This window comes from Camellia sinensis, chromosome 12 (assembly GCF_055761805.1).
Source record: "Camellia sinensis isolate YWXY chromosome 12, ASM5576180v1, whole genome shotgun sequence".
Lineage (NCBI taxonomy): Eukaryota > Viridiplantae > Streptophyta > Magnoliopsida > Ericales > Theaceae > Camellia > Camellia sinensis.
The window spans coordinates 93598953-93622759 of NC_138972.1; the positions used below are offsets into that span (position 1 = coordinate 93598953).

The window sequence follows — 23807 nt, forward strand, 5'->3', positions numbered from 1 at the left end:
TTTTTTTTGCTTGGGATCAAATGTAGGGACTCGTCGTGCCATGTACTTGGGATATTTTCGTCTTTATGTGTATGTATGAGAATATTCTTGTCCTAAAAGGGTTTTATACCTGTTCACAAATTTACAAGACTAGTGGAACATCTAGGTGCAAAGAGAGAGTGCTAGTAGTGCATGACACACGTCTACGTGGCTTTGATGCAGTATATGCATCTTGTTATATAATATCTTCACAAAAAGAGCTTCGGGATTAATAAAAAATTGAAAAAATAAAATAAAAAGAAGGATAAAAAGTGTATTGTGAATATGAAATTAGCAGATTCAAAAAGATTGAAGGGCCTAACCGAAGGGAAATCTAGTAATAGGCTGGTAATAAAATTTCTTTTTATTCTTTATGACGATAAAATTTCAAACTGATAGTCCTATCGGATCTAATATTGTACAGTAAATCTTAAATACTTATAATTATTTGTAAATTATTAGTATCAATTAAACTTACAAAATAGTAGCAAAAGTCAAATTTAAAATGTCTGAGTTTATTATCTATCCCATAATTATGATAGTGAGAGTCAAACTCATGTCTGAGTTTATTGTCAATCCCATAATGAAGCTTCTCAATAGTTAGGTTGCCTATTCTGATTGGCCATTAATGATTTTGACACAAGTATCAATTAATCTACAAAATACTAAGCATCTCAATTGCTAGATTGCTTGTTTAATTGGTCATTAATGATTTTGACACAAATATCAATTCAACGTACAAAATACTAACGAGAGTCAAATACAAGATGTCTGAATTGATGATTCATCTTATAATAAAACCTCTCAACTATTAAATTATCTATTTTGATTGGTCTCTAATGATTTTGACACAAGTATCAATTAAGGGATTGTTTGAAATGACCTAAATAAATATATTTTTTGTCTTTTTATGAAAAGACGTGCAGAAAAATAAAGAGATGACATGATAAAAAAAAAATAAAAAGATAGATTATTTTTAAGTTGCCAAACTTAACCTAAATATACAAAATACTAACAACTAGATTGCTTTCAAAATAATCAAATTAAAGATGTTCGAATTCCTAATTTATCCATAATCAAGCCTCTCGACTGCCAAATTACCTGTTCTCAATGCCTGCTAATGATTTTGACTAGCAAACAATCCAAATTCTACAAAGCTAGATGTAGAACCACATGCATGATAGATCACACAACATTAGTAAGTATATTTTTTTATAAAATTAATTAATTAATGTTTATATAAACATTTTCACTATCCAAAAATACCCAACAGTCCACGCACGTGTGGCCGTCTCTCCCTCCTTAAAACCCAGCCTCCCATTTTTCCCACAAACGCCGATTCCCATCTCTCTCTCTCTCTCTCTCTCTCTCTCTCTCTCTACACTGCTATTGTGTTTGGCTCTCTCAAAAACCCTAGACAATTATCATCTTCATTCTCTCTTTCTTCGCTCTCTCAACAACAAATTCAGATATATCTCAGTTATTGTAGTCCTCAGATACGAACTCGAGAGGTCACTCAGGTGAGTCTCTGAACTCGAACTGTCTCAACTCTAGTTTTTTTTTTTTGGACTTATAGTCCGATTTTTATTGATATTCTTTGTTTAATTCGCCAATCAATGTCCGATTGTGTTTGATTTTGAAAATTTCCGACTTTTGTTAGCTTTTTTTTTTTTTTTTGGTGTGTTGAATTAGGGATTTTTTGGGTTTATTTGGATGGGATATGCGTTTTTTTTATTGCAGTTGGTTCCTGTAGGAGTTGATTTATCGAAAAAATTTCGGGTAAATTGGACTACTTTAGAGGGTTTTGTTGTTTAAAAGTTGGAGGTCAAGCTCTCATGAGAATTGTTAGGGGAATGCAGAGATCGATTCGCGAGGAGCAGAGGGCACTGGGCTGGAGCAAATCGTTCAGCCGTGGGATTGGCGTGACTTTGCCTAAGGTGAGGACGCGAGGCAAATTGAAAATTAGGGTTTTGTACCTCTAATTTTGGGTTCTTTTGGGAAATTGGTACGGGCTTGGGTTCAGGTTGACGAGAAGACAAGATGACTCGGATTTTGGTTCAGCGTGGTTCAACTGGTTCGTCGTCGAACACGAATAAGCCATCGTCATTGCCCGGTTCTTCTTCTTCAGCTCCTCCCCAGCTTCAGATTACTACTCCTCAAGTTGCTTCTGCTGTGAAAGATGATGAAATTGGAGAAGAAGTGCAAGAACAGGTTGTTGTGGATGATTTTGTGGAGTGTTTCGATAGTGGTGATAATAAGGCAGCTAAAAGTGATGATCTTTTGCCAGAGAGATTCCAAGGTGATCAGGATGATGATGATGAAGCTATTGACAGTGAGAAAGTTGGGGATGATGATGTGGGTTCTGGTGATTTGACAAAAGGTGTAGGTGTGTTGAGGATTATGGACAATGAAAATGATGGTTCCAGTGGTAAACCTTTGCAGACAGTTACCGGGTGCTCATATCCACCTCCCCCTCCAGTCCCACCTCCTAAACCTTCTTCAACAAACTCATTTCCTAGGAGGTCTGTATCGGGTAGTTCAAATTCTCTGCGTAGTGGATCGTCTAGAAGGGCTGCTGCATGGCCTATTGTTTCAACTAGGACTTTACCAACCGGGTCTAGGCCTTCTTCACCCAGGTCTCATTGTGAAAGTGAGGGTTACAACAGCTCCGATGAGCAGAGCCCTTCATTTGGATCCTCCTACGGAGATGCAGTAAGATCTGTTCTGTCTTTCCTTTTTTCTATTTTCATTTCTATTTTTAATTTATTTACAAGTAAATTGTTCATCCACATGCCCTTGCTGGTTATTGATTATTCATGCACTTAGCAATGAACATGATGATATGTGGAGGCGTTTCTTTTGTTACTACTACGGATTATGTCAAGATTGTTGTACTAAATGTAATTGCTCATTATTTTCATATGAGCCAAAATCTCCTCTTCTTCTTTTTTGCCTTTTGACATTTATATTTTTTTGGATTGTAACTACTTTTTCCAATCAGTTATTTCAGCAAGCAGATGTTCCTTAATTACTAATGTTATAGGATTGAGTTATCCTTCTCCAGTTGAACATTTATATATATATATATATATATTGCCTCTGAAATTCAAACATCCTGACTTTTTCTAAGTAAAGTGATTAAATGAATTTTACAAGTCATGATAAGATTAAAAAGCTGTTCTGCTTCCCTGCTGCATCTAGGCATCATAGGTAAATAAAGTTTATAACTTGCTAACGCTCATGATGTTCTACTTTATGATTGGAATTCTGATCCTAACTCAATCTTAGCCATTTACCTAGTCCATGGTTTTCATCAAATTCAGTATTATAAAATTGGCCTGTTGCTTTTATTTCAGGAGAGAGAACGCCAGTTTGAGATTGATATAAGAAGAGCAGAAGGGTTAGAAGTCAAACGAATGCTGGAGGATGGGAACTGCCTCTTTCGTGCTGTTGCAGATCAGGTGTATGGGGACTCTGATGCATATGATTTGGTTAGACAAATGTGCATTGATTATATGGTATGACTATTCTTATGTGAATTCCTATCCTTGAAAGCTAAAGTATACATCTTTCATTTTTGCATCTTTATGTGAATTCCTGTCTTTCATCTTGCAATTGTTATTGTTTGTTTGTTCCCCGACACCACAAGAGAGAGAGAGAGAGAGAAATTCGAAGCAGACTGACTTTGATTTATCGTCAGGGTATATCTGGAAATTTCCTTGTGAGACAACATTCTAGGGTGATATTTATTGTGACCAGAGATGATGATGAGTTGTTTTTTTGAATTTTTTGATTGGTTGATTGAGCTGTATTGTATCAGTTGTTAATGCTCTTGACTAGTATGCATTCTAAGCAATTTGGATGGTAAGAATCTTAAGCGGGAATAGTAATGTGATTCTAGGTTCCCATGATTACATCACTTGGCTCCGATTGGAATGAGGAAGTGATTTCTAATTACCTACTCAACCTGGAAGGAATCACATATGGCAGGGATCTTGAGGGGAAGAAGAATGTGATTTGGGTTCCCATGATTCTACCATTTGGGATGGATTGGAACTTTATGAGTGCTAACTACTAAGAAAGGGGGTTGGGGTACTTTAGAAATCCTTAATAAACTTTTAGTATTTCTCTTTTTTCTCTTCCTCCTAGTCCTCATTTCCTTTGTACTCGTGTTCGTTTTTTATTCCAGTACCACGGTGAAAAATGCATATATGATATATTCATAATTACCCTCTAAGTATTCACCCCCTTTTATCCACCTAGCCATGACCTTTGATAATTAAAACCTAAGAAGCACGGACACTTCTAAGAAGGTGACGTATTCGTGTTGGACACTGAGACTCTTTGGATACTTCCCTGACACGTGTCCGACACTCTTCAAAACGTGTCATATTTTTTAATTTTTTTTAAAGACTCGGATACTTTCTGGACACTTGGAGGACATGTATGTCTATCGCTTAAATATACGATTAGACACAACTGAAACTAATTATAAGTTTGAACAAAACAACTTAAGATATAATAATAAAACAAAAACTATATAAATTTATAAGAATTAGTGTCATATTGTATTTTTTATTATCTTTGAATGATATATTTGTATATATAACACATAATAAATATATAAAATTATATATTTCATGCGTGTCCTCTACGTGTCGTGTCCTGCATTTTTTGAAAATTAGCATGTCGGCGTGTCCGTGTCGTGTCGCGTCGCGTTTCCGTATCCATGCTTCTTAGATTAAAACCCAAGGCTATTTTGTATAAAATCTCTCGAGGCTTTTCTCCCTTTTTTTATTTATCTGTATAACAATCAACCAATTAACCTTTATTCCATCCTAGATCTAAGCTCACCTTACTATCCATAAATCCTTTATAATTTGATGCTCTAGTTATCCTTGATTAATTGTAGGTAGCCTTAATTTTCTTAGTAAATGCTTTGTCCAACATAGTTTTGGTTTCAAACCCAAAACTCTTGACTTGGAATTGCATGAAGCCAACTTGATAATACAATGGAACTCTTAACAAATGATTGAGAAAAGCAAGATTGATCAAAGACCCAAAACAATTTTGCTCTAGTTACCCAATACAAAATGATATTCCAAAATTTCATTTTTGGAATGCCTACTAAAAGAGGGACGTTAAAACTTGGCCTATTAAAGATGAGGTCGTGGGTTCAACAATGATGGCAACCTCTTTGTGCAAATTATGCTAAAGGTTAAGTTTGTGCCTAATCTACCTCTCCCAAACCACCACCTAATGGAGACTGGATGTACTTTTGTACTATCATTTTGGAAAGGTATGCGTTGAAGTTGATGTGTTATAGTAATCTTATGATATTTCTTGCCTACATCCATGGAAAAAATTTGGCTGCTTGTTTGTGCATGAGAAAAAAGTTCACTACGCATAGGCAAAAGCAAGGGTGATAAGTCTATTATGGTGGCCCAAAATTGAGGATCATCTTTGTAGTACCAATTAACCATTTTAATATAGAAACATGTTTTATCTCTTTAAAATTTGGTATTATTTGTAACCCTATGATATTCTTTATTTAAAAAAGGTACTAAATAGGTGTTTGCAGGCAACACTATGCAAGTTTCTAAAGTTGCTAGAAGAAATGCTTGTGAAGGCCAAGCACTTATAAGGCAAATAATCCTTTCCTTTTTGTCCTTGTAGGAGCGGGAGAGAGACCACTTTTCTCAATTTATAACTGAAGGTTTCACATCCTATTGCAAGAGGAAGAGAAGGGATAAGGTATGTGATATTAGTTGGATTTCTGCTCATTCCTTCTAGATGACATTTTCAAAAAGCAAAGTTGAACTTGAATTTACTTCTGTTTTACTTTGTGATCTTTTAGTTCTCTGTGTTAAGGAAAAAACAAAGCTTCCACAAATTTAAATTTTAGTGGAAGAATTTACTTGATTATCTTTCTTTTTTGGGTGGTTCAAAGGCAATGATGGGCACCATTGGGGGGAAAAAAGGGGGGCAATGGTGAGTTGTACTACATTGTGGTGGTGGCCTGCAGCCCCCAAACAATCAAGATGGGAGGGAGCATGATATTTGATGACATTTATGATACAGCTATCGTGAGGCCTTACTAGATAGAATAGCTGGCATCATCTATTTTGATGAATGAGCTAATTAAGTTTTACATCAATCCTTAATTTTTTCCCTATCCATAGACATTATTTGTTTTTTTTGCAATTAGCAATTGAAATTTAGCACCTTAATTTCCTGTGTTGGAATTCACCAAAGGATTTCATTTGAATGGTTGATATATTATTTTAGTGTTTGGGTATTTCTTTATCCAATGGCATTAGTCCTTCCTAGTTCCTACTCCTCTCTCTCTCTCAAATTTGTTCTGATATTAGCAAGGATTAATAGCGAAGGGATTAACAATCAAGGGGTTTAGTGTAGGATTAGTTATCCAGTTGGATTGCTGAGCTACATAATTTCTTCTTATCCAAGTTTATTTTGCAATAGATATAAAATTTATAATCCCAATTATATGTATGGTTTGTCTTATTAGTTGTAAGATTAAAAAATTTATCAATTTTGTTGGATAGAATGACTATTGGAACCTAATCTGAATAATAAAATTTGCAATCAAACAATGGAATGTGAGCCCTATGGATTAATAATCTCAATCCTATGCTAGAGTCCACCTAATCAAACAAGCCCATAAGTTATAAAGTTGATTCGTGCGATTCTTCGAGTTTGGAACTTAATCAGATATCTTAGGTGAAAACCAAGACAATGTAATCAGGCTGCTTCAAAATTGTCTATATGGTTTCAAAATGTGTTTTTTTATTTGTTTATTTTTATTTATTATTTTTTATATAAAGATTATTGGGTAGTTAAATCATGTTTGTCAATCTGGCTCCACTGAGTGGGGACATATGAAGCACGGACACTTCAAATTAGTAGCTGCACCTCCGACACTCTAGGACACATGTCAGACGTGCCACATGGCATGTCTATTTTTTATTTGACTTTGGTCAGTGGACACATTGGGGACAAATCACAGCACCCTGCGGCACATTCAGCTTGTGATTATTTATTTTTGATGGATGATCTATGCATTATTAAATTAAATTGTTTCTACACTTGTGACGTAATGATTTATGATTGATAAAATAGTATTTACTTGTGATTATTTATTTTTGATGGATGATCAATTCATTAATAAATTATATGTTTTCAACGCTTGTGATGTATAATGGTTTATGATTGACAAAATAGTACTTTTGTATAGCAAATCTTAAACTAAGATGTCTTGCCCCAGATTCACATTGTATTAATTATGCATTCTTTCCATATTATTCAGATTAATAGCTCATCAATTTTCTGATCTAGTTTGTGTTTGAGAGCACAGTTCCTTCTGTTTCAGTTCTTACAATTATATGTACATCTCCTGGTTTTGCAGGTTTATGGAAACAATATGGAGATCCAAGCATTGGCTGAGATGTACAATCGGCCTATCCATATTTATGCTTATAGCACAGGTGCTGGCCTATTTTAAATTCTAGATGATTGTGATATTCATTATGAAGAATATTTGGTTTTTCACCATTAAAGCCATTTTCATTCCTGGATTGTACAAATGCAGAACCTATCAACATATTTCATGGAAGCTATGGTACTGACACACCTCCTGTACGACTAAGTTATCATCATGGGAATCATTACAACTCACTTGTTGATCCAGGGCGGTTGACAATTGGTGCAGGGCTTGGATTTAGCTGTCTGCAGGGGGTGAGTTCTAAGGCAATATTTTACAAATTTGGATTCATTCGACTGGTTTTCCTGAACTACCCTAAGGTCTGAAATGTCATCAATTAGCAGATGGCTATAAGTTTAAAGTATGCCTAGCCTTGCTAGTTTTGTTGCTTGTATCAACATTGTACATGATGGTTGGTTCACTGACAATATGGTTGTTATGTTCTCTACAGAGAAATGTTGACAAGGATCAAATCAAGGCTGTGATCAAAGCTCAACAAGACCAACAGATAGATAATGTAAATGTCTTTTTTCATGATTATAGGGCATGTCCAAATGAACCATGACTTAACAAGATGTACTAACACAATTTTGACTCCTTTCAAAACTTTTTTTTATTGAAAGGCACTCCTAGCGGTGGGACGATTTTACTCGGACCTTGAGCTAACTGAGAAGGAAATTGAACGCATGGTGATGGAAACTTCTCGGGCTGAGTTCAATCAACAACTGGGTTGGCAAGAATCTTCAACTGCTGGTGCTGAACCATCATCTTCTGGAGCTAGTGAGTTTTTTTTACTATGTCAAATCACAATCTCACCTGCCCTCTCATAGTGTTAAGATTATTAGCTTTTATTACTTCCAGTCTGCTTGGGAACCTAGCAGGGAAAAGAAAAGAAATTATCATATAAATTCGGAGAGAGAATAAAATAAGGGAAAAGATTGGATAAATAGGAGAGAAAATAGGAGAATAACAATGATTTCTATCCTATCTTGTTTGGTTTGGTTAAACTACATAAAAGAAAAGAAAAGAAATTGTTTCATGTTATATTATCAATATGACCTTTTATAGGTGTCAGTATTTCAATTTCTTCTATATCTAAAGGGGCAGTTTTGGTATTATGAAAAAATAGTAATTTGTTGGTTTCTTTTCTCCAAATCTCTGTACTTTTGGAAAGATTCAAAATGAGGGTGTTATAAGAGAAATGAGTTCCTATCTATTTTGTCCCATTTCACTCCATTTCTCTCTCCTTACTAATCCAAACAAAGGATATGAAGCAAGAGAAATGTATTTTTTTTACTCAATCGAAACAGATTGAAGTTTACTGTTTCTTGTCTTGATATGAAAAAGGGTTGGTTTTTTTTTTTTTTTTTGCATTATGCTTTTGTTCCAATGTTTGACCTAATGTTTTGAATGCGGAAAACAGGACCTTCAGGAAGTGAAACCCAGGTGGATGGTGGGAGGGAGCGTGGTTTGTCGGATACTGTCCTTAGCAGCAGCATGCAGATAGTGCTGTCGATGGGATTCAGCTATCTGCAGGTGATTGAGGCATACAACATATTTGGGGATGATGTCGATTCCGTGGTTTGTTACCTTTTGGAGACCGGAGGAAGTAGTAGCAGACGCAAAGGCAAAGCAGCTGAATGAGCAAAATCCCTATAATAGGCTCTGATAATGTGGATTTGATCATATTGCCTCTGCTGGTTGAGGTTTTTAGCCTTGTTGAAGATAATTATGGCTGCTTTTGGGACTAAGAACGTATTTGAATAAATTTAATAAGATGGACTTGCAAGTTTATATTTTCAAATGCATTGATATTGAGTTAAATTAAACGAGCTAGGTGTTTTGTTTAGAGTGTTTGATTATCTAAATTCAGTGACGCAGGTGCTCTGTTGGAACTTCTATATTTTCTGCCCAAATATTGGACCGTTGTAAGGATAACATTATAGAGAGCTTAAGCTTAAATGGAACTAATGGAACTTGAAGTCTGTTTATATATAAGTTGACTGGATGCTACTGGACCAGTTTATTGTGTTTATGTTTAGGCTGTGTTTGGATTGAAAATTTGAGAAGTGAGAATTACCGGGCACATACTGTGTTTGGATTATTTCAATCTTTTTTCTCTGTAAACTCTCTTTTACCCTCGGTAAATTTTTCTTCAAATCTTTGATTCAAATATAATCATAAGTTGAATTTTAGGCTGTGTCTAGATCAGTGATTTGTGAATAGAATGAAAAAAGTAGAGGAAAAGTGAATTTTTTTTTTTTTTTTTTTTTTTAGGTACATCGGAATAGAGACCAATGTGTTTAGATCAGTGATTTGTGAATAGAAAGAAAAATGTAAAGGAAAAGTGAATCAAATAGAGACCGAAAAAGAAAAAAAATCACTCTTTTTTTAATGATCCATTTTTTTTAAAACAAATTATATTTGTATCTTTCATCCAAAGATAGGAGGCTTAAAAGAGTAATATTAAAGATTTTAAAAGTTTTTTTATAATTTTTATCAAATGTTTCATATGAATGTGAGATTCACATTATGTGAATTTCGTGAGTCTTATACCCATATAAAATTTTTATCAAATGTCTACCTCTGTTTGATTTAAAAAAGGGATGGGCGCCTTAGCAAGCAAACATGAGACATGAATGAATGGCTAAGCAGTATGATATAAGGACAGGATGAATATGTACTGTAAAAATATGATTAACCATTCAGAAAGTCCAGCAAAATAAACGAAGCAAAATTATTTTTTATCAGGGGCTGGCTTCCTTCTAGTCCGCGACTTAAGGGTACTGTTGGGCGGTGGAAGTTCACCACAAGTCTCGTTTCGATAATCTAAATTATTTAATGTGTAGAATTCATTAAATACTATATGTCTGTAAAAAATCATATTGATCGGATATCGATAGTTATGTGCTTAAATCAATTTTGTATAAAAAAAAATAGACGGTGAAAAAATAAACAGTTGACAAAAATCTGATACGATGAAATAGCAATCGATATCCGATCAACGTAATTTTTTACAGGCATATAGTACTCGATGGAGTCTACATTGAACGGTTCAGGTTATTAAAACGAGACTCGTAATGGGCTCCCACAGACTTAACAGTTCCCTCCAATTAGATCACCGATTAGAGGGAAGCCCAACCCTTTTTATGAAAGGAATCCCGATGTGGAGGTCATCTTGTCATAAAAGGAATATGTTTTGAAAAATACTATAGGTCTCAAATTTTTTACTAAATAAATGATTAAATGTCTCACATGAGTAATAAATGATTAATTGTCTCACATGGGTGTAGGGTCTACAAAATTGTAAACCCCACACCTATATTTGTTTGATATAAAATTTGATATTTCTAATATTACTCATATGTTTTTATCTTTACGAGGTCGTCTTCAATCCTTTATTAATGTTTCATTAAATTTAAATCTAATAAAAAATTAATTAAAATGGTGCTCTAACTATTTTATTAAATTCATGTCAAATAAAGGGAGATATATATGTATATTTTTTATCAAAGAAATTTTCATTAAAGTAAAGATTGCCAAACGACATTTACAAAGAAATCATTAACAAGCTTACACCAAATTGAAAAACAACCTTGTTCAAAACAAAGGAAAATCCCCAGAAGAGGCACATAAAATAAGCTACGGATATATTAAGACATAACATTCATACTGCAAAACATATGTCGATCATAAGAGCTTGACGCTAAAATAAGTCAAAGATACATTCACAGGTTATATCTAAACTGTGTGAGTAAGCTATGAACACACCAACAAACAAAAACAAAAACACAAAACCCTCAAACCCATAACTGCCAGGCAGTGGCTACGACGAATTGACGGTGGAAGGCTGCAGATCTAGGAGAGGAAGGTAGTAGATTCGATAGAAAAATGAGGCGAACAAGAGGTGATAGTGGCTGAACAGGAGTGCAGAACATAGAGGCAACGCTGGAGTGGAGCGAAGAGGAGGAGAGACGGCAGATCTGGTAAAGGCCATGGCCGGAGTTAAGGTAAAAGCGGAGATAAACACCTTACAAAAAGAGGAAGAATGGTGGAAAGCCAAGAACTTCCAAGTTATTGAATAAAAAGCATGGAAAAGAAAGAGAGAGGAGGGGTAGAAGGAGGAGAAAGGAGGCCAAAGGCTGTCGGAAACCCCCTCCCCCATCCCCAGCCGCCACTTACACTTGAAACCCTAGGGAGAGATAAGTGTAGAGAGAGAAACTCTCAAATTTAGAGAGAGAAAGTTCTGTTCAGGGGACTTTACTATGGGGCGAGATCAAAATTTCATCAAATCAGACCATCTCCAATCGTGAACCAAATTTTTCACCAAATTTGAGTAAAAAAAAAATTAATTTTCTCAATCTGATATTTCTTCCTCCAACCGTGCATCAAAAGGGAGGGTCGACCGGTGAGTCGATCGGTAAGGCAAAAAAATTTATTTATTTATTTATTTTTTACCTGTGTGAACCTTTTTGACTGGTTTGAACTACCTATTTGAAAGGGAATCGGTCGATCGGTTGGTCAACCGGCCGGTCAACTGATTGGTTGACCGGTTGGTCTCCTCCAACGGTCACGTACAGTAAAGTAGTGAAATCTGTACCCTGTTCTCACTTTCATAAATTTTTTTGTGAATTCTCATTTTGATACCAATTTGCTGAAACTTTTGGAGCTCCAAAAAGTGACTTTTTCACCAAAATTGAAATCTGATGTTAGGTTTGGTTTACCGTTAGAGATGCTCTCAATAGAGTTTTTATTCTTTCATTAAATTCTCAACGATAATATTTTTTATAAAATCGAAATATCTTTTATGTCCTCATCTGTCATTTTGACCTTGAACTTCAATACTGAAATCTCGAATTTGAGCTCCCATGAGTTTTTATGAAATGTTAGGTTTTTCAGGTTAAGAGAGACAAAACTCATTGTGAGAGAGAGAGAGAGAACAGGATGAAGGGAAAGAGTCATTGATTTAGTCACAGTGTGAAGGGTGCAAGTACCTTGTGTAGAGTGTAACTTTATCTTCTATAGGGTGCAACTTCATTTTGTGAAGGTTTTGGGGATGAATTAGGAATTTTGTAGAAAGAGTTGATACAAATTTTAAATTACCAATAGAGAGTATCATATTAGATCAAAATTTACATCAAATTTGATGAAACATTAGAGATACTCAATGGTGATCATATTTTTTAAAGTAGAACCCACCCTATCACGTAAACATCACATATAAAAATAAATAAATAATTCAGTGAAATAATTAAGTGATATAAGAGCATTTAACCAAAAATATAAGCAATGTTAGAGATCAACAAATCTATCCACAAACATAATGATGTGATAAGGGAGTTTGGTCATATATCATTGAATGTGTTACAAATAAAAAATGGGGTTTTTATTGATAAATTCCATTTAGGAGTGTTTTAACCCAAGATGTCCATGAAGGAAATTTATATTCCACTTAGTCTAATGTATTTATAGTTTTATTCCATAAAGTCTTTTTTCTTATTTTACACTACTTTTTGAGACTATTATACCCCTATATTTAATATTGTTATATATTACACAGGAAAAAATAAACACTATCATTATGTTTTGGTAGTTCCCCATGTTGGTTGTCATGTAGTTTCATTGTCATTGTGAATTGATGTGTTGTGTGATTCTTGGTTGTGTTAGGGTTTCTCTTATATTTGAAGAAGAAAAACAGTGTGCTCTGTTTGTTTACATTATTGCGAAGTCAAACATTGATCAGACGAGAGAACGAGTAGTGCTCTGTTTGAAGAAGACGAATACTGTGCTCTGTTTGATTATATTGTCTTAAGGTTAGTATGTAATGGATGCATGCCATTTGTGATTGTATTTATATGAAGGATTGTATGCTCTGTTTTTTGCTTCCAACTTCATTTTCTGGTATTGGTGGACATGCAACTTCATTGTCTTAAGGTTTTGGCTAGTCATGTGTTTGAGTTATGTCCCTGTTTTTTTGAATGTGGTAAATATTCACATTGCATGAATAATGTGAATGTTCATAAAGTGTTCGATTTTGGGATTAGCTGTGCAAATTATAGACTTAACGATTTTTTTTTTTTGGTATGATGTCAATGTTCATATACAGTTGTTATAAACCTTTTTTGTGGTGTTTGTGTGTTCATAATGTGGTTGTTCACTTCTTTATTTTTATGTCTTTGCAACAGATAGATACCTTTACGTTGTTGGTGTGCTCATATGCGGGCAATACTATTGTAATAAATGTGGTGCGAGTACTGTCTTATACACGTTTCGTGGAGTGCATGTGTGTGTGTGAAAAATGGAGCGAATTATCTGTTGATTGTGTTTCATTGTTCTATCGGCTACCTGGGATTAATAGGTGTAATTTGGACAATGATGATGAGTTTCAAAGTATGTTATTACTTGCCAAATCAATGGGGGTTCAACACATAGAGGTTGTTGTTGAGTTGAAAAGTGAAGTTGGTCAGTCTAGTAGCTCTGGTTCACTGCGTGTGGGGGGTGGGGATGAAATGGATGCACTCCAGAGATTTTGCCACTATAAGGAGAAAAAATTGTTGTCAGCCCTTGGGCCGATGGTATTACACACGTGGGACAACGATTTATAGGAGTGTTAAAGAATTTTGTAATGTTTTATACAAGTATGCAATCCAATGTGGGTTCTAATTTAAGTATGTCAAGAATAAGAGAGCGAGGGTTACTGTGGTATGTACGATGCGTGAGGATAGGGGTTGCCTTTGGGTTATACATTGTAGAGCACAACCAGCAAATGGATTTTTCTATATTAAGAGGTTGAGTAACGTACATAGCTGTGGTAGGGATGTCCGAACGTCGAAAAATCCGAGAGTCAGTTCTGATTTGGTATCGACTATTATCTTTGAAATTGCTAGGGATAAGCCATTAACTCGCCCGTGTGAGGTGGTCAGTATTTTGAAGCGGGACTATAGGTTGGATGTAAGCCACCATGTTGTGTGGTTGGGCTTAGAGAAAACAAGGGGAGTCATTCACGGGGATCACTCATTATCTTTTGACAAGTTACGATGGTATTCGGATGTCGTGATGCGTTACAATCCGGGAAGTTATGTTAATACTGACTACGACTCGAGCACTCAAAAATTTAGCCCTTTTTTTATATCATTTGCTACGTGTATTTTGGGGTTCAATTTTTGTCAACCGTTGTTATTCCTTGATGGGACGTTTTTGAAAGAAAGGTATAAAGGTCAACTACTTGCCGCAACGGTGAAAAATGGGAACAATGGTTAGTATTTATTGGTTTTTAACTGATGTAAATATTTACATTACATTTTATTCATGTCAGAATGTGAATATTGACACTAACAAGTGAAATAATAAGATGTTATTATTTACAACATGCCAACAAGAATTCACATGTAAGCAAAATAGAGTAATAGAATATTGACATGATGTAGATCTTCACAACACCTGTTTGATTCGTGTTTTTAATTTAACACTTTGTTGTTAATATTCACATTGGAATATTGTGTTCATGTGTTCGATGTTGTTGTGTTGTATTTGTCGTAGGTTTATTTCCTGTAGCATTTGCGATTGTTGATTCAAAGACTACGACCAATTGGTCATGGTTCTTGCACAAGCTTGGGAAGGTTGTTGATACTAGGCAACAAATTACGTTCATTTGTGATCATAATATTGGGTTATTAGAAGCGATGCCAAAGGTATGCCCATCAGCTCACCACGGTTATTACTTACAACACTTGAAGAACAATTTAAGGGACTGGACGAAGGGTGTTGGTAATCAATTTAGGGACCACTTGGTTAGTAGTTTGGGTGATCGTGCATATGAGCCAACTGTGGTGGGTTTTCATAAAAAAACTTAAGAAATTAAAGGAGGAGGGTAAGCAACGAACACATAGTTTCTTGAAGGAGTTGGCACCTGAGCACTGGGCAAATTCATATTTCATGTAGGTTTATATGCTTAATGTATATTTGATGTGAAATGTCATATTCAGGTCAAGAAAATTCATTTCAATTATTGTGTAATGTTGTTATATTTTGCAGGGGCATGCGTTATGAAAAGATGACATCCAATGCAGCGAAGTCGTTTAATAATTGGATCATAAAATCACGTAATCTTCCTATCACTCAAACGGTGGATATTATTCATACTCAGTTGATGCGAAAAATGTTGGCGCGGCAGGACCAAGAGAACAATTGAAATTAGGCTATTTGTTCTACATTTGAAACCATGCTTCTTGATTCGTTCAATGACAGTAGGTCTTGGCAGGTTAGCAAGGCCAATGAGGATGTATTGGAGGTTCATTTGATACCATCTGTCACGGTTGATATTGCGAGGCGTACCTGTTTTTGTTTTCAATGGTAGATCAACGGCTTCCCATGTAACCATGCTGTTATTGCAATTCAGAAGAATCGGTACAATCTCAGCGATTGTGTTGAACATTATTTTCATGTCGAGACGTATCATGCAGCATACTCAGGTGCCATATTCCATATACCATTGGTGAAAAAACCATCATTCGATCCCACGGACCTCACCATATACCCACCAACTGTAAAAAGACCACCCGGTAGGCCGAAGAAGAATAAGATTCCATCAAGGGGGGAGAAATTGAAGCAAATAAGGTGCGGGAGATATGATAAGTTGGGTAGCCACAATCGGAAATCATGCAAGCAGCCGATATAGGATATGCAAAGTTCATTTCAACATTGTATGTGTGGGGTTTTTATTCTTGTTTGGAATAAGATTATGTTTTGTGTGACAACGGGCATAAAGTGTGTTGGAATCAAGTTTGTGTATTTGCCAAACATAATACTATGTTTTTTTCTAATTTCCTTAGTATTGATTTGTTTATCTTTTTTGTTTGTTGTACCTAAAACAGTAGCATTATGCGTGGTTTTGTTTAGCAAAATAAGATTTTGTTGTGTATATTATGATGCATATATGTGTGTGGTGTGAATATTCACATTTTTGTTACCACTAACAGCATCAAAGTAGTTAACATGAATATTTATATCACTGTAACCATTCACATTACCAAATCATTTGATGTGAATATTCAGATTTGTATTACGAATTGTCATTGTGAGTGTTTTTTCCTAGCAAAACCAAATGTTGTTGTGTATATTATGATGCATGCATGGGCGCGGTGTGAATATTGACATGCTTGTTACTATTTACAACATCAAAACATATGATGTGAATATTCACATCATTTGTAACCATTCACATCATCAAATTATTTGCTGCGAATATTCACTTATGTGTTAAGAAATATGATATTCACACCTGTCATATTGTGTTACAATAATACTTTAAGCAATATTCACATCCATGGAGTGAGGCTTTTAACATATAAGAATGTGTTTGATCGTTTCATGTTGTGGAAATTCACATCATGTCGTGTGTGGCAAAAAATAAATACAATCTTAATGCGAATGATCAACACGAAATAAGCCTCAAAATGCATATACATATATTGAATGAAAAATTGGAGTACAAGCAATGATAGAGAATTGATTTACACTTAAGCTAGTCTGCTCCAATATGTCAAAACTATTGATACTAAACTGTCTTAAATATAGATAACAGTTATAGGTGGACACCCCCATCTATAGGTTTTCATATTGCACTGTCTTTGTGTGATTTAGGAAAATGTGTATTAATGAGTCTCTTATGTGACACCATTAAAAGTGATTAAGGCTGTCAACAATTTCCTCACAATATACTGTGCCCTAATGATGTAACACACTGCGGGCCCGCAATCCACCCTGAAAATGCAAAGTTATTATTGTTAGAATTTGAAATTTAGGTGCGTATAATGGTTGTAGAAGATGTGTACAAATTGATGTGAGGCTTACGATTCAGATGCTTGCTGAGGACAGACGTCTACTAATATGATTGGTTGTGCTGGATCTTGGCCTGGTAACTTGGTCCATAGTGGTGATGATGGTCTAATAGTGCGCACCACTGCCTTGATGTAGTCCCTCTGTCATGGAGGGAAGAATGAAATTTCATATTAGGCACAAAGCAACATAGTGCATATATTCAAGTTCCAATATTACACATCATGACAATTATGATATGTGTCAGCCACATACGACTATTTGTGCTTGGTCAATAAACGGGTCATGTATACCGGGTCTTGGTCATAATGAGTTATAATGCCTTCATAGATTGTCTTTGGCGTCGTAGACAACGATCATCCAGTGGAAGTCGTGGTGTATTGGGAAGATGAAATATCTCTGACCTTGATAGTTATGATATGTACATCAATCAGTTTACTTCTCTTGTGGAGGAGGTACTCTGGCATGACTTTTTGCACACAATGGACATATAATTATGTACCAAGTATTTATATCAATGTTCACTGTTAAAGATGTGAATGTTCATATCTTTAATTTGTCAATCAGTCATATAATGTATTATGGTTGTAAATGTTCACATTTGTTAACTTCTCAATTAGTTATATAATATTGATGTAAGTCAATAATATAATCACACAATGTTGAGGTGAGCATTCACATCTATTCAACATGCAATTCAAATACTGTTCATGTGAACATTCACATAAACATTGTACATAGACAAACCAATAGTCTAGTTATTACCAAACATGTGCTTATGAAGATGAATGTTGAATCCTCCAAAGTTTGGTTGACCAGCTTTTATAGTTCGAGTAGTATTTCGCTATATACATCTATCACCTGCACAAACAGAGGGGTGGCAGTACATTATTTCTAGTGTCTATACAGTGTGTCTGTGTGTATATATGTTTTGTATAAATTTGCGAGTGTCAGACGCTGTTGTGTATTGATTCTTCCTTGATGATGTGTATAATGTCATCAAAATACATGTTTCTAGATTTTGAGTCCCCTCTCCATACAAGCAACCTGTGCATTGTGATACCAAAAAATGTGAATGTTAACATTGCATAATTATAAAATGATCTAATCCATTACATACAGATGTGAAGCTTTATATCATCATTAAAATAAATACAATCTCAATGTGTATAATCACTTACTCATTACTATCATTCTTGTGCAAATTTTGGACTTTTTGCCTGTTAAGTTTGCTCATGTTGGTCCAAACCTTCATTTTGTTGGTCAATGTTAACTTCTTAGATTTTGTTGGGTGCTTTGTTTGTGGTTGTTTGGCCACATCTTGTACAATGTGGACTGTTTGGGATTGGTCTTTAGCTCTCTCTTTTTCTTTCTTTTGGCCAGACATGTCGGGGTATTGAAAGTTAGTTAAGTGGTGCTCTCTCTGTACCTTCTGCTTGATATGTTTCTCCCTAGATGGTGGGCTGAGAATGTCTTTCAGTGGTGCAATGGGCTGGTGGTGCAATGTGATACTTCTTAAGTATGTCATGAACCTTTGTGCTTCGGCTTACGTGATAATATGGATGGAATGATCATCGTAAAGGTCTTGAAGAATCGTTTTTTCACATTCTAGGTTGATGACCAATTTTTTCCACCGCTCAATTTCTGCATCTTTCCGCTCCATGCAATTCTTGATCTCCATGTCCACATTGGATGGGCTCAATTGGTCGAATAATTTGATTTCAAGTATAGCGATCACCCTTGCCCTCAACTCTCATGATTCTTCTAAGTGTTTGTATTTTGCTTCCCATTGTCGTACCAGACCCCAAGCTTTTCGATTTTCTTCTATAAACACATGTATGATATCCGATTCAGTTGGTTGTGCTACGATGATCCCTCTCTTAGCATTGGGGTTGTTAAAGCTGGTGTTCATGTCATCATTAACATCATTTAGGTCAACTACATCCTCAGAAATTCCATCACAGTTGTCACTGCCGTCATTGTCTTTGCTTTCATCTTGTTTGCTTTCATCTAGTTTGGATGTTGCACTCGACGAATCCTCATGTTTGGGATCCACCATCAAATTGGTATGATGGTACATCTTTGCTTCTATTGGAGATGCCATTAGCTCGCCGTCATATACCTGGAATTGGAAACATTATGTTAGTTACATAGTTCATTGTGTCAGTACGTGAATGTTCACAACATTTTGAGGTGTACTTTTACCTCATTTAAACCAAGCTTCGGCAAATATATGGACTTCATGTTGGTATGTAAAGCTGTGAGGTTCCACTGCACACACCGAGGAATGACATTGGGTTTGCGGGGTTATAAGATGGTTGTGTGCTCACACAACCAGTACTGAAACAAATAACAAACATCAATGTTGATTTCAAAAAAATTAACACTTGCATGTTCATATCAGTAAACACTGTTGTCAATGTTTGCGTCAGCAGCACACTGATGTGAATGTTCACACTAATGTCTACTTATGTGAATTTTTACATCAGTACACACTGTTGTGAATGTTCCTATTATTGCACATTGATGTGGATGTTCACACTAGTGTCCACTGAAATGAATGGTTGTGTCAATACACATTAATGTGCATGTTTACATCATTGATGTCAACCTTGACATCGTTGCCTACCAATATGTGTGCTGCATTTGTCTTGGTGCCAACATGAGCAAAACACCAGTGTCATTGTTTACAGTAGAACATTTTATTGTGAACGTTCACACCATTGCATACTGTTGTGAACATTCACATCAGTTTGTAATGATGTAAAACTGATGTGTGTGCAACATTTGTACATTTGTTTGCTACATTTGAATGTAATGATGCCAAACTGGTGTCAATGTTTACATTAAATCATATTGTTGTGTGTGTTACATTTGTACATTTGTTTGTACACACTGATGTGAATGTTTATACCAGTGTCTACTTATGTGAATTTTTACATCAGTACACACTGTTATGAATGTTCCTATCATTGCACACTGATGTGGATGTTCACACCAGTGTCCACTGAAATGAATGGTTGTATCAATACACATTGATGTGCATGTTCACATCATTGATGTCAACCTTGACATCGTTGCCTACCAATGTGTGTTCTACATTTGTCTTGGTGCTAACATGAGCAAAACACTAGTGTCAATGTTTACATTAGAACATTTTATTATTAATGTTCCCACCATTGCATACTGTTGTGAACATTCACATCAGGTTCACATCAGGTTGTAATGATGCCAAACTGATGTGTGTGCAACATTTGTACATTTGTTTGCTACATTTGAATGTAATGATGCCAAACTGGTGTCAATGTTTATATTAGATCATATTGTTGTGTGTGCTACATTTGTACATTTCTTTGTACACACTGATGTGAATGTTCACTCCAATGTCTACTTGTCACGATCCAAACCCGCCCCTATAGGTTTAGCGTCGTAACCGACCAGTAATCCGTGATTACCAAAGGCCTACTTAACAATAATGATAATAACACAATAAAAGGGGCTGGCGGAAGCCAATCCAATAATAGAAAATAACGTCCAACGAGCTGTGAGGACTTAAATGTACAAACCCACTTTCAAAGATTTATGTATGCACAACACTTAAGTCCATAAACACTTATATACAAAATGAAACACAAGTTAGGGAATTAAATCCCATAATCAAAACAATACAAACAAAAGTCATAAACCACTCGTGCCACTAGACTGATTTCAAAAGGGTGAATCAAAACCACCCAAAATGCTTTGACACGTGTTGGCTTGAAACCTCGTGGTGAGGCGCAATAATTGGCTTGACAAAAAGAAAGTTTGAGTCGGCGCTACTAACTCTGATCCGGTGCCCGATCACCTACATACATATATTAACCAGAGAGGTAGAGCTCAGTGAATAATCCCAATGTAAAGATTCACAGCTTATATAAGCAAAACAATGTTCAAAATATTTTTTGAATACTTGTACTAATGAATAAAGTTCCATAAACCTTCAGTAAACTTTCCATAGATCAACACATAGCGTAGTACATTGTCAAAAGCATTACTAGACCTTTAGCAAAATATGGTACAAAATGTTCATGACGAAACTAAGTATTTATCAAACATATACATTCAGAAGTCATAAAGTTCTTCATACCATTTAGTGCGACTTTCATTTCGTGATATGATCCAATAATACTGGTTAGCAAATTAGTAGAATGTCCACAATGGAACGAGAACATAGGCATAACGATTGCAACGAATCGACATATACATAACGATTGCAACGAATCAACATATACATAACGATCGCAACGGATCGACTTAGACATAACAACCGCAACGGGTCAACATAGACATAACAACCACTAGGGATCGACATAAACATAACGGAAGTTAAAACTTGTCATTTATAACAAAATATTTACAACGGTCCAATAACTTATACAAAACGTCATTTACGGATCATAGACAAAACAGTGGTTACTAAATGATCAAAACATATTTTCTTATTAGTTGTTCAAAGGGAATCCATTCACTCCTTAGCAAATTTCCTTTCAAGAAACAGATCACATTGTAGACAATTTGATATTTCAAAGCATAACTTTTAGTTTTAAAGGATTTATTTGTAAACTTTGTCATATTTCATAACTCTTCGTCTAGCGAAACTAATTTCAAAGTAATTCATACAAAAATACCATTACAAAGAGATTACTCACCTCGAGTAGGTTGGTGTCCTTGCACAACGTTCAAACCAACATATCACATTTACCAGACACATTGAACCGCATTGTTTTAATCTCATATTTTATCTTCTCATTCTAATTCAATCATACATGTTGTTTCTTTACATATCAGTATCTTAATGAGTCATAATTCATGCTTAGAAATACTTAGAAGAAGACAGAAGCAAAGATATAAACACAGAACAACATGTCAAAATATGCTAAAAAGGCTTGAGCGCTCGAGCGGACAGTGTGCAAAATGCGAACTCAATTCTCTCAATTCTTCACTTTTATGCTGATATGAATTCTTAACATTAATTTAACCCAAAAACTCTCAATTAAACATGATTTGCTATACTATGCATGTCATGTTTATGAACTACTTTCTTCAAATCCAACCATACAAACTCATGTAGGTGTCCTACTTCAATTTACATCACAATATATTCTTAATCATGCATGATTCTTTCTCAATTAAGCTTACTTTCAAGAAGATATGAATGTAGATGTCTTAAATGTTGGAAATGGTTTGGAAAATCTGGGTAAAAAACAGATTTTTTCCTAACTTTGGTCTAATATTTAGGTGGGCCCCGTGCGTTGATTTTCGCGAGTCAAAGTGGTAACGCGTTCTATGCCGCGTTGTGATTCACGTGGTATATTTGGTTGCTCAAAACCATTACCGAGTGAATGGAAAATTGAAGCCAAAGTATGCTCCATGGAAATGGAGTTTTTGTGGAAAATCCTTAAAGGTTTGAATAAGGCTTGTCCCACATTGATTTGATGGGAAGTTTTGAATGGGTTTATAAGGCATGAGATTGGAACTTGGGGTGCCCCAAGGGGTACCCAAGTGTTTTAGAGAGGGAGGTTATAGGCAAAATGGGCTAGACCCATTGGACTCAAAAATCACCACACGCGCGTCGCCGCCGCCGTTTGTCCGGGTTGGGCTTGGGCGCGGGTGCGTGGTGTGAGGTTGGGTTGGGCTTGTCCGGCCCAATACCTATCTTTTTAGGTCAAAAACATTTGAATTTAATTTTATTTTTTGGTAAAATAAAATCCAGAATTCAAATTAATTCCAGAAATAAACTAGTCCAATTTTACTGTACACCTAAACAGGGCCCTTCTTGTTTTTATCTGTTTGAATTGTGAACCCAACAGATTCAAATCTATTTAAATTCAAAACCAAACAGGTTTCATACCTGTTCAAATAGATTTGCACCTGTTTAATTCAAAACATGCAGCACTATAAATAGGACAGTCCTTATTTGATGTTTAACACATTCAGAAGTTTCGTACTTCACCTCTGCAAATTTATTCTTCATTTTGCTGCATTTAATTTTTGTAAGAAAGAGCGTAAACACTAAGTGTGTTCGTAAGGCAAACAATTTGTAGTGCTGCTATTGTTTGTAGTTGATCATTTCATCTTGGGAGATAGACGTTCACATTCTGAAAGTACCGTGGAGAGGATGAATCTGTCTTAAGGACACAGTGTCAAACACTAGACTTGATCAGAATAATATTCAATAGATTAATCAAGTAAGTTATTTTTTTATTTATTTTATGTTTTACTATTATTTATTTAAATCAAATTTTAATTTTGTTTTAGTAACAAAATAAAATCTGTTTTTATTTATTTATTTTTATTTCTAGTTTGATTTTTGTAATCAAACAAATTCTCTCATTTCCTTTATTTCTTTTATATTCTAGTTGTTGTTAAGTACACAACAGAATTAATCTATTTAAATACAGTGAAGATTGTC

The 23807-nt window shown here is 35.2% G+C and overlaps 1 protein-coding gene across 10 annotated transcripts; it reads left to right on the forward strand.

The window, feature by feature from the left end:
- Positions 1-1200: 1200 nt before the first annotated feature.
- On the forward strand, positions 1201-9323 carry LOC114284794 (OVARIAN TUMOR DOMAIN-containing deubiquitinating enzyme 6). 10 transcript variants are annotated; one of them, XM_028227745.2, is made up of 9 exons: positions 1201-1538; positions 1759-2730; positions 3375-3536; positions 5695-5772; positions 7445-7523; positions 7628-7773; positions 7971-8036; positions 8143-8299; positions 8943-9323. In XM_028227745.2, exons 2-9 carry the CDS (start codon positions 2059-2061, stop codon positions 9161-9163), a joined length of 1581 nt encoding a protein of 526 aa, XP_028083546.2. In that variant the 5' UTR covers positions 1201-1538; positions 1759-2058; the 3' UTR covers positions 9164-9323. The 10 variants fall into 10 exon arrangements, with proteins under 10 accessions (XP_028083546.2, XP_028083545.2, XP_082753612.1 ...); XM_028227744.2 differs by having other exon boundaries at positions 1287-1538; positions 1868-2730; positions 7628-7839; XM_082897486.1 differs by having other exon boundaries at positions 1287-1538; positions 1868-2730.
- The last annotated feature ends 14484 nt before the right edge of the window (positions 9324-23807 follow it).